Source organism: Macaca fascicularis, chromosome 20, assembly GCF_037993035.2.
Source record: "Macaca fascicularis isolate 582-1 chromosome 20, T2T-MFA8v1.1".
Lineage (NCBI taxonomy): Eukaryota > Metazoa > Chordata > Mammalia > Primates > Cercopithecidae > Macaca > Macaca fascicularis.
In genome coordinates this window covers 64,407,541-64,425,022 of record NC_088394.1, presented here as the reverse complement: position 1 = coordinate 64,425,022, position 17,482 = coordinate 64,407,541, and the positions used below count along the sequence as shown (strand labels likewise).

Below are 17,482 nucleotides of genomic sequence, written 5' to 3'. Positions count from 1 at the left end.
AACCCATGTTCACAGAAGCCTTATTCAAAGTGGCCAGAAACTGGACACAATCCAACTGTCGATAAGCAGGTGAAAGGACAGCCACACCGCGGAATGCCATGCAGCCTTAAAAAGAATGAAATGGGTGAACTTCAAAGACATGATGCTCAGTGAAAGAAGCCAGACTCGCAAGACCACACACTGTGTACCTCACTTTTCAGAAAAGCCAGAAGAGGCACACACTGGAGACAGAAACCAGACCAGTGGCTGCCAGGCCTGGGGCACGAGCATGCTGATTATCAACAGGCTCCCGGGAATTTGGGAGGTAACAGAAATGTTCTCTTTTCATTCCAATTTTTTTTTAGAGACAAGGTATCACTCTGTCAGCCACGCTGTAGTGCTCTGCCATAAGAATGGCTCACTGCGGCCTCCAACTCCTGGGCTCAGGCGATCCTCCCACCTCACCTTCCTGGGACTACAGGCACATGCCACCACTCTGGGTTAATTTTTCTTTCTTTCTTTTTTTTTTTTTTTTCAATAGAGACAGGATCTCCCTATGTTGTCCAGATTGGTCTTGAACTCCTGGGTCCAAGCGATCCTCCCACCTTGGCCTCCCAAAGTTCTGGGATTACAGGCATGTGCCACCATGCCTGGCCTGGAAATGTTCTAAATGAGACTGGGTGATGGTTGTTTAACTCCATACATTTACTTAAAAAATCACTCAACTGTATACTTGAAATGCATTAATTTTGTGGTATGTCAACTACATCTCAATAAAGCGGTTTTTTTGTTTTTTTTGAGACGGAGTCTCACTCTGTCGCCCAGGCTGGAGTGCAGCGGCCGGATCTCAGCTCACTGCAAGCTCTGCCTCCTGGGTTTACGCCATTCTCCTGCCTCAGCCTCCTGAGTAGCTGGGATTATAGGCGCCCACCACCTCGCCCGGCTAGTTTTTTTTTTTTTTTTTTTTTTGTATTTTTTAGTAGAGATGGGGTTTCACCGGGTTAGCCAGGATGGTCTCGATCTCCTGACCTTGTGATCCACCCGTCTCGGCCTCCCAAAGTGCTGGGATTACAGGCTTGAGCCACCGCACCCGGCCTAAAGCTGTTATTTAAAAAAAAGACTGGCAGGAAAGATGAAAGATGACAGCTCTGCTTTGGATAAGTCTGGTTTGTGGGATATCCAAGGAAAGGTGACAGGATAGCAGCTGGACATGAGATTTGAATCCAAAATTGCAACGAGTGAAGGCCGGCTCTTATGGTCACTGACTCACACATGAGAAGGAACAGGATTACCAGAAAGGATGCAGTAGGGAGAAGTGGGGGACACGGGGAGACTGCCACGGAGCAGCGCGAGGGAAGGACAGCCAGGAAGGTGAGCGGAAAGAGACTTCCCCAGCACAGGAAGAAGTCCCAGGTCACAAGGACAAGCGGGTAGAGTAGATGAAGCCTGCAAGGAGACCATGGGAGTAACGACCAGGTTGCTGGCAGAAGCAGTTTCAGGGCCTGGAAGCCTGACTGCAGCAGGAAGCCATGGACGGGGAGTGAAGACAGGAGTGCGGTGGAGAGGAAAGGACACTCTCTGCTCCTAGGAAAGCTAAGAGAGAGGCTCTGTCCTGACCGGAAGGAGCAGAGATGAGGCTGAGCTAAGAGCAGTACAGCCAGGTGTGGTGGCTCACGCCTGTAATCCCAGCACTTTGGGATGCTGAGGCTGGCAGATCGCATGAGCCCAGGAGTTTAAGATCAGCCTGGGCCACATGATGAAACCCTGACTCTACGAAAAATACAAAGATTAGCCGGGCGTAATGGCATATGCCTATAGTCCCAGATTCTCGGGAGAGGTGGGAGGATCGCTTAAGGCTGGAAGGTCAAGGCTGCAGTGAGCCAAGATCGTGCCACTGCGCTCCAGCCTGGGCGATAGTGCCAGACTCCGTTTTCAAAAAAAAAAAAAAGAGCAGTGCAACCATCTGCTCACCAGGCAGCCTCATGAAAGCCTCACTACATCCTTGACAGTGGGAGCTCCTAGGAGGTAAGGTTACATGGAGGATCCACTGTGAGACCCCAAGGATGGGGTGGGGCCTGGGCTACTTCAGTGCCGTGCTGCCTACCCTAACACAGCCCAGCGCAGCCAGAAGGCTCCCGCTACTCACCTTTCTGCTCTTCAGGTCCTCACTTGTTAATAATTCCGGCCGTTTCTCTATGATGTTAATTTTATCTTCCAAGTGGTTAGCCTTGAAGATCTTAGAAAGAAAATCATAAAATTACTGTATTCATACTATTGTTTTCGTCAGGAAAAAAAACCTCTCCAAGTTGCATTCTCCGCTTTGAATTTTCTGGCAAATAGTTCTGGAGCACCACTTTTATCTGCTTTGTGGAAATTCTCTCCTTGGGGGTCATCCTATAGACCACAGACGAGATCAGGAGCAGAATGTGATGAAAGCAGAAGAAATTTCTCCCGTAGGCGCACACCAGGACTCAGTGCGGGCCTGGAGTTCTGGTGACGGGGGTTCCCCTTTGGAGAGGAACTGAAACCAGTTACTGGCCAGGGAGAGAAATGGCGTCTCCCATCAGGCTGTGAGCACTGGCTCCCTCAGCACGGATGTCCCAGAAACACGCCTACACTCGGTTCTACCCCAACAGTAGCTTTATGTGAAGTGAGGAGAAAAGCCTCAACTTCAGACACAAAACAACAAAGCAGAGTGCAAATTCCTGCCTCTACTTCAGTGACAGCCCCCAAGGCCTTTGGCTGCTCTCCAGGCAGCAGCCAAGACAACACAGGGGTGCAAGTGAGCTGCCACTCCTTCGTTCCCCCGGGCCAATGCCACTTCAAAGCCATCAACCCAGACCCCACAGGTCCTCTCCTATTTCAGCAACAACAATTCTCACTTACTTTTCTCAACAGTTTGTGAGAAGCTGCTGAGCTCTCCACTGTGAATACCTAAAGGGAACACCATGCTATTAGTTGTAAGATATTCACTTAACAGAGAAGAAATTAAAGATTAAAATGCGACAAGACCATCCCAAGGCAGAGGACACACCTGAATAACCCTCCCTGCACTCATTCCCTCCCTGGGGCAGCTTGAGCACCAGCTCAGCAGCCTGACGCCTGCCTGCACGCACAGGCAATAAACCCCAGCCCCTAACCCGAGCATGCTGCACCCACGACAGTGGCCCTTGCAAAGAGCCTTGATCACAGAATTGTGCACCCGGACCACACAATGCCCTAACTCACGAGCCCACCTCAGGAGGCTGACAAGGGTGCACGTCTGTACCTGCTCCACCCCCAGGTGATGGGCCAGCACGGAGAGCAGGCTGCCATCGCTGACACACAGGCACACGCTGTCTGGCTTCAGCACCTGCGGGGAACGGGCACCCTCAGCACAGGGCTTCCTCCAGTTTGCCAGAAGATTCCTGCTGGTAAGCTGTCAGAAACGCGACCCTTCTCACCCCGCTTGCCCAGACCTCAGACCATGCCCCTGTGTCCTCATGCAGTAACCACCCCCAGCCTCAAACACGCCCGCCTCGCTCACATCTCCCCACTTGTCCCCACTGTCAGAAAAGACACTCCTCAACCCAGCCTAGAGGCCCCGCTGAAGGCTGCCCCACGTGCAGGCCACCTCCCAGGCCATGACAACAGGCTTCTTCCCTGTCTGGTGACAGTACAGACAGCTAAGGGCCTCCAAGGCTCGAGGGTTCACAACTGACTTCCCAAAGGCAGGGATGCCTTTCTGGGTGACAGATCCCTCTGAGAGAAACTCAGGATGGCTTGGATCCTCCCCCATCCTCCAAAATGCACACGTGCACACTTATTTCTGTACACACCCCCAAGAGCCTCAAGAGACCCTCCCTCTAAGCCCCATCTATAATCCCCAGGCCGAGTCCCCTGCTACAGGTAGCAGGGAGCAAAGGTTTTCAGGCAGGAGAGTCCCATGATCAGATCTACATTTAGAAAACTGGAGAAATGTGGCAACTCATGAAAAGAGGAGAGGGGTGGCCGAATCCACTGCGACCACCCACAGTAACGACTGTGCCTGACAAGGCGAAGGCATCCAGCAGGAGCCCAGCCAGAGGCTCTCCCAGTACAGCAGAGAGTAGCCCCAGGTCTCCAGCTTTCTGCTGCAGTGCCCGCCCCAGAAGGCGCTCGCTGAAGCCATTCAGAGACAAGAGGACACAGGAAAGAAACTTAGCAAATCATAAGCAGAGTGCTGGGGCTCATGGGACAAACTTCTTTTTCCCTTATCCCCTACAACCAGCCAAGGGGCTGGACACTTACGGTGCTCAGAGCCTGGATGTATCGATCAGTTCTGTCCTGATCATTGATCTCTCCAAACCGAGGCCGGTTCCAGAGCAGGTGAGCCTGGCAGTCGCACACGGGGCGCATCTGGTGGACTCTCTCATTCTTTTCAGGGCTAGGCCAGGAGATGAACAAACAGACGTGGGCTGTGAGCGCCTCCACAGGTCTCTAGAGGGCATGAATCTGGACACTGGTCTCCAGCTGGCATGAGAAGTTACAGCACCCGCTAATTCCAGACTTTTCCTACGCATCTGCTCTAAACAGATTCCAGCAACCCATGACAGCCTCTCCTGGGTACACACGAATGGACACTGACACATCGGTCACAAATATTTGTTCTTATATTATTCTGTCCAGACACAAATCAACCCACTGGCGCCTCCAGAGGGTCTGTAAATGGGGACTTTACATTCAAGTTTCAGAGGCTCATCCTCCACCCCGACGACGCTCGGCGTACCTGGTCCTCTGCAGGCTGTACCACACGCAGTAGTCATCGTGGTGGGCTACCAGGCAGAGCGCTGAGCCCTGCACCACAGGCTCCTCTTGTGGTAGGAAGTACACACACTGCATCCAGTGGTCCCGCCACTGAAACGGGGAACAGAGTCAGCTGTCACGAGCAATGCTTCTAATCCAGGAGCCAAATGCCAGAGAACTGCCAGTTTTCAGGCGTCCACAATGTAGACTGCAGCTGGCTATTGTGGCCAAGGAGATAAAGAAACAAACTCTAAACTCAGAGACCAGTGGCCCAAAGTTTGTGGGAACCCTGCTGGCTTTAGGAAGACACAATGTGGCCAAGGGCAGCGATCTGCCAGAGTGGCTCAGGGGAGGGGACAAGTGCAGGCTCCAGTCCCCACCCCATCAGAGGAGCACCAAAGCTCTCTCTTCAACACGCAGGGCTGTGCCAAATGTTTCATTTGAAGGAAAAAACAACGGTTTAAACCTCGTGGTTTGAGGGGAACCTTTTCGGAATAGTCCCATGGCGCACACCCCAAAGGCTTTAACATACTCAGAATTTACAGAACAGTCAAATGCAATGCACTACACCTAACTGGATTGTAGACTGAGGAAACAAAAGCTATCAAGGACTTTTGGAGACAGAGAAATTTTATTTTGAACCATATGTTAGATGATACTATGGAACCACTGTTTTTCTTAGGTGTGATCATGTGTTTCGTTTATGTTGCAGACTGTTTTCATTCTTGGGAGATATGTGTTGAGGTATTTAAAAGTAAAGTGTCAGATGTCTGCAACTTATTTTCAAATGATTTTGCAAAAAACTCCGCGAGCGTGTGCGTGTGTGTGTGTCTGCGTGTGTGTACTGAGAGATGCAGGGAGAGAGGCAGAAGACAGACAAAGCAGGTGTGGCAACGTTAACAACTGGTCAATTTACATTAATAAAGGGACTATCAGTGTTCATTTTCACTTATTCTGTGGATTGATAATTTTTCAAAATAAAAAGTTGGGAAAATACAAAAAGGTTTTGGCTTATTCTTTGAATTAAATTGCAGTATTTAAATAACCGAAGATTCTAAATTGTGAAACATGGTTGACAATGATCCAGAGTCAATTTTTAATAGGCTGTGCTAGTCCTTACTACAAAGCCCACATACAGGATTTTATCCTTAAAAAACCCAAACAACAACAAAAAAAAAAACAAAGAAAAGAGTTATATTCCCATAAAAATGCAAACCACAGAATTATTTATACCAGCAAAAACTGGAACCCACCCAAATGGCCAGGGCTCAGAACGGGATATAAGCCCTCGTGCAGAACACGGACAGACATCTTAAACGCTGCTGCTGAAGGCCCGGAACACAGATGAGCACCGACGACACCCACGCATTTGGAGAGGGACCAAAGAAAGGGAGCTATTTTGAGTGAAAGGGAGGACCATGAGTGATATTTTTATTTTATATAATGAGGTTTATTTCTCTCATAATTGTTAAGCTTCTTTTTGAAAAAGGAAGAACTGTCCTAAAAAGTAGATGCCAGCTGGACGCGGTGGCTCATGCCTGTAAATCCAACACTTTGGGAGGCCAAGACTGGCGAATCGCTTGAGGCCAGGCGTATGGGACCAGCCTGGGTAACATACCGGTGACCCCCACTTCTACAAAAAACATGAAATTAACCAGGCATGGTGGCACATGCCTGTAGTCCCAGTTACTCAGGAGGCTGAGGTGGGAGGATCGCTTGTGCCCAGGAGTTCACAGCTGCAGTGAGCTAAGAGGTGCCACTACAATCCAACCTGAGCAATAGAGCAAGACCCTGTCTCTAACGAACAAAAACAGGAGATGCCTGGCTCGACTCTGATGAGACAACTGCCTGCTCATTCTGTTACCTTCAGGAACTAAGAAAAACTTTGCCCTGTGGGACTCCAAGAGCACAGGTAAGGAACGTACCCACCCGCCTGGTCTTGAATTTAACAAAAAGGCAGAGAATGACATTCCCACACACTTAAGACGCCTACTTGAACATAAAAACTAGAAAATGAAAATCTGACCAGATATGTTCTGGAAAAATAAACAGTAACAGGAATAATACAGGTTCTTTTAAACCTTTTATTCATTCCCACACTATGCAAATGTATGTGAAGAAGACAGGAGAACCCTTTCCCAAGCCCTCCTAGGCTCCCATGGCACTGCCCTGTCATCATGTCCTTCCCATGTTCCCACCACAGGGACCTCCTGGGTCCTAACGCCGAACAGCTGGTGACAGAACCCACTGTGCCAAGGTGGGACAGGCTAAGTATACTTAGGATCAAAGCAGTTTGATGAATTCATGAGGAAGATTCATTAGCAGCTTTCAAATTTCCAATCCAAAAGTCAACGCTGGTAGAGAAACGACACAAGACCCACAGTCAAGAGACCAGGGGCAGGACCCGCTCTACTGCTCCCGGACACAAGGTCCTGCTCTAATCCCTGGAGCCTGCTGAGTCCCGGGCTGGCTACGGTTGTGGTTACCTGGTTTGTCTACTAAGAGGATTCAAGGAGAAAAAATACATAGTAGTGTTCTGAAGATATGCAAACTAAAAGTACTCACTTTTTTTTTTGAGACGGAGTTTCGCTCTTGTTGCCCAGGCTGGAGTGCAATGGTGCAGTCTCAGCTTACTGCAACCTCCACCTCCCGGGTTCAAGCGATTCTCCTGCCTCAGCCTCCCAAGTAGCTGGGATTATAGGTGCCTGTCACCATGCCCAACTAAGTTTTTTGTATTTTTAGTACAGACGGGGTTTCACCATGTTGGCCAGGCTGGTCTTGAACTCCTGACCTCAGATGATCCACCCACCTTGGCCTCCCAAAGTGCTGGGATTACAGGAGCAAGCCACCGGCCAAAAGTCCTAACATTTTAACACTATTCTCATGCTAATTCTGCAACACAGTCTTAGGAAGAATGTGGTGCAGTGCCAATCTCAACTCTGTGGGTGAATTCAGAGTGACACACACATACAGCCTGCAGAGGGAAGCTGGCACGCCCTGGCTGGACGCACGCCCACCTGAGGCCAGGCACCTGGAAGGTGGAGGGGAGACTAAGAAGCTCACATACTTCTAAAGCTCACATACTTCTTAGTCTCACATGCTGCTGTCGGTACGGGTATGCTGATTGACAGCAATCCCCCAGCAGTCACGACCCTTCGGCCTACACAGTAATTCTGGGAATGGGGTAGGGGAAGCTGCTAAAGCCTTCCAGGAAGTCAATGTTGTGGCCACCTAGAACCAGCAGGTGGGCATTTAAAACAAAGCCAGCGGTTAAGGCCAGGCAGGCTGAACCATGAACAAAGGATGGTGCCTAAGGCGCTCCTGGGTAGAGACAGGTTCTATTTCTTGGCCCTGAAACCAAAACTGCCTTTGCAAAAAACAGTGAGAGAATTATGACAGTGAAAGAGATCTCAACCAACCAACCCCATCTCGCTTTAACGTCCAAACTGCCCTTAATCATTCCTGGGTCTGGGCCAAGCTAACTTTGGGAGACATTTGGTTAATAGTTTATTTTTTATTCGTCTCACTCTGCCACCCAGGTATGAGGGCAGTGGCATGATCTCAGCTCACTTCAACCTCCCATCTCATGGGTTCAAGCAATTCTCCTGCCTCAGCCTCCTGAGTAGCTGGGATTATAGCCACGCACCACCACATCTGGCTAATTTTTGTATTTTTAGTAGAAGTGGGGTTTCTCCATGTTGGTCAGGATGGTCTCGAACTCCTGACATCAAATGATCCACCCACCTGGGCCTCCCAAAGTGTTGGGATTACAGGCGTCAGCCACCAAGCCCAGTCGATTAATACTTTAAATGATAACCGTCCTTCCCCAAAATTAAACTAAAACTTAATGAAAGATCATCAGGTTACGAGGATGAGAGGAGGTTGAATTCTGCTAGGGTGAAGCCATTATTAGGTCACAAGATCTGCAACCTTCCCTGACTCCTCCTGCAGATAACACCACCCTTGTAGAACCTAAGATTGACCCTTTGAAATGTCTTTTTGGGTTTTTACATTTCTGTCTGATGACTCCACCCAGAAGTGGACTCCCTGGCCTTCCAAACTGTCCTTGAAAAACCCTAGCCTGGGCCGGGCGCGGTGGCTTACACCTGTAATCCCAGGACCTTGGGAGGCTGGGTGGGGGCGGATCACCTGAGGTCAGGAGTTTGAGACCAGCCTGGCCAACATGGAGAAACCCCATCTCTACTAAAAATACAAAATTAGGCAGGCGTGGTGGCGCATGCCTGTAATTCCAGCTACTTGGAAGGCTGAGGCAGGAGAATCGCTTGAACCCAGGAGGTGGAGGTTGCAGTGAGCTGAGATCGCACCACTGCACTCCAGCCTGGGCGACAAGAATGAAACTCTGTCTCAAAACAAACAAAAAACTCTAGCCTGTGAATTTTCAGGGAGACTGATTTGAGTAATAACTCTGTCTTCCACGTGGTGTGGCTGGCTTCATGTCAGTTAAACTCTTTATTGCAAAGCCATGGTGTCAGCGAATTGGTTTTGTCTAACGGTGGGTGGGAAGAACCCATCAGGCAATGACGACAAATCTTTCCCACTTTCTTCTCCTTTGAGTGTGAGAGGGAGGGAGGGTGGATAGGGGTGTAAATAACACAAGCACATAACAGAAAATTCAAAAGATATACAAGGACGCATAGTGAAAAATATGTTTCCTTTCTACCCCTTAACCTCCAGTCCCCATTCCCAGATGCAGTCAGTTTTACCAATTTCTGGGAATTCTTCCAAAGATATCCTTATATGTACACCAGACAACTAACCACTCATAAACACACATATTCCTAATTTTACCAACACCAGTGCTACCACACGACACACCATTCTGCACCTTTATTTTTGTGCCAGGTAATAATCCACCCTGAAGCTTGTCCCACATCAGTGCACAGAGAGCTACCTCACCCACTGAGAGGATAACAGACTTGATCCCTGCTAGTGGCCTTTAGGTTGGCCTTTTTCTACTAAACCAGGTCTGGACACAACTATTCTGCACAGACGCAAATCCAGCCACAGCCCCACGTTTGGAAGCAGCATTGCTTTCTACCTGAGACATTCTGACGACTGGCTTTCCTGCTTTTTCCCTGAGCTTCACCAACAGTGTGCCTGCAAACTGTTTAAACTTTATTCACTAATAGGTGAAAATGATATATCATTGCAGTTGAAAGTTGCATTTCTCTCTTTTTTTTTTTTTTAGAGACAGGGTCTCATCTTATTGCCCAGGCTGGAGTGCAGTAATGCAATCACGACTCACTGCAGCCTCGACTTTCTGGGTTCAAGCAATCCTCCTGTCTCAGTCTCCTGAGAGGCTGGGAGCACAGGTGCTGTGAACAGCTAATACTGCATTTCTCTTATTATGAGGGAGAGTGGGCAACTATCGCCGTCATCTCTATTTCCTTTTCTGTCTTTCATGTCCTCTGCCTACTTTCTATCGGGGTGGAGAAAGTAGATTTCGAGGCCACAGAAGGTGAGGCCGTAGTTCTCTATTCCAAGCTGATGGGAGCCCCCTGGGACTACTCAGGGGCTGAGCGGTGGTATCTAAGGAGAGCTGCATCATGATGAGGGGGAGAGAACAGCCAACTTCTCTGTTGCCCACTGTGTCCATGGGTGCTGACCATGAGCTCACCCTGGAAAGGCTACCTCACTACAGCTAGCCTTTGCTTGCGTTTTAAAAACTTTTGTCTTTGATTCTGACACAGTCCTCCTGTCTCTAAATTCTCATGGGTCTAAGGTCCAACTGCTACTTTCCCATGAACAGCAGTGGACAAGTTTCCTGACAGGGCACATGCTCGGCTGCTCTTACCTGCATCTCCTCTGGGTCTGAGTGTGCCCAGAAGGGGGCCGTAGTGCACCTGATCTTCCCCTCAGGGTCCATTTCAATGTCCCACCACGAGAGAACCACCTGAGCTCGGCCAGATGTCAGAGGTTCAAATTGCCTGCTATAGCAGGCTGCTGAGCTACTGACTTGCTTGCTGAAGTCTATGCTGAGGAATAATATTCAAGAATGTAAGCAGAGTTTAACCTCACACACTCCCATTTTTTAAGCTTTTACAGTGACCTCACTGGCAATGACATTTGGCTGCAAAGACTCTTGCCTTCGAGGCAGGTGACAGCAGCTAGGTTTCCTTCCCACGCAAAAAGAACTTCCTAAGACCCAACTTCCATCAAATGTCTTAAAGTGCCATCACCTATGGTGGCTCCTTGGTACCTGAACATGGGCAGCACATCGCTGAGGACTGTAAAGTCGGCTGGTGACACCTGGTTCAGCTGAATGTCACAGACAGAGGGTGCGCCAGGGCAGTTCTCCAGGTCCACAGGAGGGACGATGACCTGCTCTCCGAGGCTGGTCTGCAGGTGGATGGGAAACAGCTTGTTCCACGACCACATCCTCCTGGACTCCACCAGCTGTGCATAGATGGTGGCTCTGTGGGGCACGGCCTCACAATTTTCCTAAGTTTGTATTAAAAAACAAAACCAAACAAAAATCAGGTGCTCAGACCCACAGTAATTCCCACTGATCAAAAGAGGTTTATTCCTTAACATGAGGTTGGTTCAGTAATGCCCAACACCTTATACTATTAGAAGAGTGAACTGTTTTCAGCCCTATGCCCTTGGAAAAGGAAAAAAAAAAGGTACTAGATTTCAAAAAGAATACACACTGTGCCTAAAATGACTTATGTCAGCTAAGTTCCTGGCTACCTGGCATTCTTAAATGCTTTAAGTCCTGCTGCTGGCCAGTGATCCTGGCTCTGGGCTCAGCATCCCTTCAGTGCCACTCTTGCCCAGCACCAAAACAAGAGCCTCCTTGTGGCAAAGCCCTATGGACCATGGTGCCCACTCAGCTGCCCAGCCTTCTGGCGCCGCTGGGCATTGCTGTGCACTCAGCCCCCACGGCTGCGGCTCTCGCTCCTTGTCCAGCTTTCCTCCTAGCTCATGCATCCACTCCACATCCTCCATGCACCAGGCAACAGGGATCCGACAAGAGCACACTCACAGCTGCTACCCACGTGGCTTTCACCGCATGACACCACTAGCCTCTTGGACCAAATGATTCTCTGCTGTGGGGGTTGCTCCGGACATGGTAAAAGGTTAGCAGCACAAATGGCCTCCCCGTGAGGCGTCTCCCAACCTTGGTCTGGTAGAGAAATGCCACTCTAACTGGACTCGCTCCCGCCTCCTTCACCAGGCTGTGCTTCCTTTGCCCCACCTCACAAGGGGACTCCCTGGTCTGGACCTTCTCCCTCCACACTCTCCAGTGACCTCAACCACGCCCTCTTCACTGACTAAATCCATGCATCTCTGGGCTTCTTGGGCTTCTCTACTTGGCTGACCTTTAGAGAGCTCAAACTGTCTAAACCATTTAAGAATCGCCCTCACCACTTTCCAACCTTCCCAAGGCTACCCCTCTTCCTGTGCTCTGAGGTGCCCAAACCCTGGCATCAATACCTCTACATCTAAGGGACCACCAACTCCTGGGACCACCCATCAGGCCCTTGGCTGAGGCCCACTGCACCACAGTGTCTGGATGACTCCACAGCCTTTTAACCCACCCGCAACCTCCAGCCCTATACCCCAACTGCCCTGCACATGTCTACCTGCATAAATCTGCTATCAATCCTCTGCTTCAAATCCTCCTACGACGCCACCTCACCTTCTAGATGACAGCTACCCTCTGGGCATGGCCCCCAAGCCCCGCTCCATCTAGCCCCTGCCCAGCTCTCTAACCTCAGTTGCTAAGCCCATCTCTCCTGCCTCCCACACAGCACAAAATCCAAAGCAGGCTCCGGAGCCACCGCACCGATTCAGCCTCACGTCTAGCGCATGCTGCTCTCCTCTACCAGAAATATTCCATCTGCCAGGCCAACACCTGATCACTTCTCAGGATTGACAGCTCAAGCATCGCCTTCCTGAGAATATTTGCTGAACTGAACTGAATTTGAAAATAGTTTCTGGCTTTTCAACTCTAACCTATTAAGATTTGGCATTCAAGGGACATGAAAGTCACAAGTGAGGAGAACCACAGCTCCCCAGGAATAGAGGGGTGTCCCAGGTGCATGAGAGGTGCTGAGAGCTTGGACTGTGTGGAGCACGGTGCATGAGTGAGTGCTGTGTGAGCTGGCTGAGACCAGACACGTCTGAGGAAGCCCTCTGTCCACTACCTCCACGAGATGCCTGTGTGCGTGCTCATAGGAGGGCAGCGCCCCCTCCCCTATCAGCTCTGTGTCAAACAACTCTGTGACCAGGATGTTGGCACGGCACGGCATGTCACCCTCTGAAAAACATAAGAAAACAGAGTCGGACGTAAGCAACAGACTAGGAAAAATATTTACAGCAAATATGGGAAAAATAAGTGGTTAAGGGGTCATCACACTAAAAGCACATACACATGCTGAGGTATTCAGAAGCGTCAGGATGTCTGCGACTGATCTGCCAATGGTTCAGCAAAGAAAAAAAAAAATCCGTATGTAAAATGTATGACCAAATGCTAACTGCTAAATCTAGGGTAAAGGATCATGGGTGTTTACTGTACCGCTCTTTCAACTATTCTGTATGTTTAATATTGGGAGGGAGACCTGGAAAAAATGATAAGAAAACTATAAATACCCAATGGATTGCTTGAGCTCAGGAGTTTGCAATCAGCCTGGGCAACATGACGAAACCCCATTTCCACAAAAGATACAAAAATTGGCCAGGCGCGGTGGCTCACACCTGTAATCCTAGCACTTTGGGAGGCCAAGGCATGAGGATCACTTGAGGCCAGGAGTTCAAGACCAGCTTGGCCATCATGGCGAAACTCCATCTCTACCAAAAATACAAAAATTAGCCAGGTGTGGTGGCACACGCCACCCCAGTTACCCAGGAGGCTAAGGCATAAGAATCACTTGAACCTGGGAGGCAGAGGTTGCAGTGAGCCAAGATCGTGCCACTGTACTTCAGCCTGGGCGACAGAGTGAGACTCTGTCTCAAAGAAAAAAAGAAAAAAATACACACGCAAAAAGAAACCAGGTAAAAATATAAACATACAATTCAAAACAGAAATCAAACATATGGAAATTTTTTCATCCCTATTAGCAATTAGAGAGATATAAATTAACAAACTATTAACCACTAAATTAGAAAAATTATTTGAAAAGCAAAAACCAAATGCTGGTACTTCAAATACTTTTAGGTTGCAGGGAGACGGAGGGAAAGCCAAAGCAAGACAGCAAGTTTCTTTGATGATCTTCCAGCTACTGTGAGTACAGCTCTGGCAGCCAAAATTGAGATCCATGACTTAGAATCCCCAGATCACTATGGTAAATCCCCTTAATGAACTTAGCACCTTGTCACCAAACAATCTCTTAAATAACAGTTGTTTTAGGACAGTAGGATTTTAGAGGAGGGTAGGATTTGGGAGGGTTCTTCTGTTAACTGTTTTCTAAATCTCAGTAACGTACTGCTACTTCTACAATTATAATTTTTAATGAGCCAAGAGCCAAAACAGACTTTGGAAGGGGCTATTCATCAGGAAGAATTAACTGTAAACACTTTTAATGCCTCGTGAATTACAATCTGACAAAGCCCACTCATCTCCCCTGAACAGAGCACAAGTCTCACAGATGACACAAGATAAAGAGAAACATGAAAGCAGCTGACGGGGGCCAGGCACGGTGGCTCCCGCCTGTAATCCCAGCACTTTGGGAGGTCGAGATGGGCAGATCACCTGAGGTCAGAAGTTTGAAACCAGCCTGGCCAACATGGTGAAATGCTGTCTCTACTAAAAATACAAAAATTAACCAGGCGTGGTGATGGGTGCCTATAATCCTAGCTACTTGAGAGGCTGAGGCAGGAGAATCACTTCAACCTGGGAGGCAGAGGTTGCGGTAAGCTGAGATCGCGCCATTGCACTCTAATCTGGGCCAAAGTGAGACTCCATTTCAAAAAAAAAAAAAGAAATGAGCTGATAGAAGAGCACAACAGAGACAGTGTGAACCTCGAGCTCGAGGCTGGAGCCTGGCCTGGATCTCACTTCCTATCCCTGAGCCCTTAGTTCTGACCATCAGTTGCCTCACCAGTCAAGTGGGTGAATGGGCTGTCTCATGTGGTGGTGGTTGGGATGATGAAGATTAAAAAAAACACGCACACTTCCTATGAAGCTCACCTGTGCTCCATGACAGTATCAGTGGAGGAGCTTAAGAAAAAACTTCTGTCTTCTGCCACAGAGACCACCCTCCCGAGTAGCCCTGCCCATCCTCTCTGATGTCATGCCAAACTCCAACTGGAATACACTGTCCAAAACTCATCCAACCCACCCCACCTAACACACCTGCTCATCCCTCCAGGGTTTCTGCCTCAATGAGTCACACAGTCCAGGAACCTAGGCATCATTTACTAGCTCCAGGACAGCAGGACCGCTGACTGCCTGTCCACTACTGTACCCCAGTGCCCACAACAAGGTCTAGTGCCCCGTAAGTGAACACACACTAGATAAATTCTTGATTTCTGTCACCCTACAACCCACTGATCACCTACTCTGCCAATTTTATCTCCTAAATGTTTAAACCAATTATATAACTTAAAATGCTTTACAGTCCAAATTGCTTCATTAAAATAAAAATCAAGAGCCAGGCACAGTGACTCACACCCATAATTCCAGCAGTTTGAGAGGCCAAGGTGGGCAGATCACTTGAGGCCAGGAGTTCGATACCAGCCTGGCCAATGTGGTGAAACCTTGTCTCTACTAAAAATACAAAAATTAGCCAGGTGTGGCAGCACATGCCTGTAGTCCCAGCTACTCAGGAGGCTGAGGCATGAGAATTGCCTGAACCCAGGAGGCAGAAGCTGTACTGAGCTGAGACTGCCCCACCACACTCCATCTTGGGCAATACAGTGAGACTGTCTCAAGAAGCGGGTAGCCACCGCAGGAGCTTCCTAAGCCCTTACCAAATGAATGAAACAGACGGATGAACACACGCTGCTCCCTGGGTTGGCTCTCCGCAAGCCTCAGCACGTAATCCAGCTCTAGGGAACAGGACACTTCAGATGCCACTTTTAAAAAGGGCTGAGAGCAGAACCTTGGAAAGCACACATTTGGAGCAGAAAGAAAGCAACACAGGAGAACCAAGATGAAGAGATGTCACTAAGGTCCAGGGAGAGTTTCAAGAAGGAAGGAATGGCAGAAGTACCAAAGCCACAGTGATTAGAGAGGAAAAGCAGAGGAAAGGCCACCCAACCTGGCAATGAGGAAGTCACTTATCACGCTACAGGATCGGAAACAAAGTCGCATTTACAAGGGATTATGGATGAAGCACGACTGACGATCTACTCACTTAACAAAAATAACTGAACTCCTTGACAGGCCCTGAGCAAATAACAGAATGGAATAGTTAATACAACCCACGCAGTGCATGACCTCAGGATGCCTCAGCTGGGTGGGGGACAGACATTAAATACATAACTACATAATGATTTAATGATTGCAGTGGTAAGTGTTATGAAGAAAAAGTATTAAGAAATTGGCCAGGCGTGGTGGTCCACGCCTGTAATCCCAGCATTTTGGGAGGCTGAAGCAGGCGGATTGCTTGAGGTCAGGAGTTCAAGACCAGCCTGGCCAACACAGTGAAACCCCATCTCTACTAAAAATACAAAAATTAGCCGGGTGGTGGTGCATGCCTGTAATATCAGCTACCTAGGAGGCTGAGGTGGAAGGTTCACTTGAATCCAGGAGGTGGAGGTTGCAGTGAGCCAAGGTCATGCCACTGTACTCCAGCCTGGGCAACAGAGCCACTCCGTCTAAAAAAAATTTTTTTTTTTTTTAAATAAGAAATCATATGTGAGGTCTGGCCTAAGCTGAGGTGCGTGTGAACAATGCTGCCTGGAGGCAGAGTCAGCACACTGCACGGCCAACCTTGCCGTCAAAATGGATGGATTTTCAAGAATAAATGATCTCAGCAGATGCAGTGGCTCCCATCTGTAATCCCAGCACTTTGGGAGGCTGAGGCAGGAGGACTGCTCGAAGCCTGGCACTCAAGACCAGCCTGGGCAACAAAGCGAGACCTAGTTTTTCTTTTCTTTTTTTTTTTTTTTTGAGACAGAGTTTCGCTCTTGTTGCCCAGGCTGGAGTGCCATAGCGCAATCTCGGCTTACCGCAACCTTTGCCTCCCAGATTCAAGCAATTCTGCTGCCTCAGCCTCCCGAGTAGCTGGGATTACAGGCATGCGCCACCACGCCTGGCTAATTTTGTATTTTTAGTAGAGACAGGGTTTCTCCGTGTTGGTCAGGCTGGTTGCGAACTCCCAACCTCAGGTGATCTGCCTGCCTTGGCCTCCCAAAGTGCTGGGATTACAGGCATGAGCCACCACACCCAGCTACAAGACTTAGTTTCTAATAAAAATTTTAAAAAAACAAAAAAAACTAGTTGGGTGTAGTGGCGCCTGCCTGTGGGAAACAAACCAAGTAACCCTTACCCTGCTCTGGCTATCAGCCAGGAGACCCTTTCCAGACCACAGTACAGGGTAAGAGGTCACGCAGAGCACGGCAGTCTTGCTGAGTTAGACAGGAAATAAGTTCAGGGAATGGAAGCAGCTGGAACTTGCCAGGCAGGGAATCAGAGAGGAAGTTACACAGAAAAAAAGCCTTCAGAATGCTGCACAGGGGTCCTCTAGGGTCTGTGTTAATACATTCACACACACAGAGGGTAACACTCTGTAAAGCCGAGCAAAGGGTGCATGAGTGATAACAATCTCCA

At 48.9% G+C, this 17,482-nt stretch overlaps 1 protein-coding gene across 20 annotated transcripts in view; it reads right to left on the bottom strand.

The window, feature by feature from the left end:
• Positions 1-17,482, bottom strand: part of PRMT7 (protein arginine methyltransferase 7) — a 47,965-nt gene that overhangs the window by 8,188 nt on the left and 22,295 nt on the right. For 10 of the 20 annotated variants that reach the window (XM_045382700.3, XM_074027439.1, XM_074027438.1 and 7 more), the window contains 8 exons: positions 12,915-13,027; positions 10,964-11,205; positions 10,559-10,739; positions 4,727-4,854; positions 4,249-4,384; positions 3,248-3,331; positions 2,866-2,913; positions 2,126-2,215 (listed from right to left, as the gene is read on the bottom strand). In XM_045382700.3, the coding sequence (XP_045238635.1) occupies positions 2,126-2,215; positions 2,866-2,913; positions 3,248-3,331; positions 4,249-4,384; positions 4,727-4,854; positions 10,559-10,739; positions 10,964-11,205; positions 12,915-13,027 (1,022 nt within the window). Of the gene's footprint in view, positions 1-2,125; positions 2,216-2,865; positions 2,914-3,247; positions 3,398-4,248; positions 4,385-4,726; positions 4,855-5,996; positions 6,069-10,558; positions 10,740-10,963; positions 11,206-12,914; positions 13,028-17,482 lie in introns of those variants that run through there. The other 10 variants (XM_074027436.1, XM_065537324.1, XM_045382697.1 and 7 more) reach the window with 3 other exon arrangements.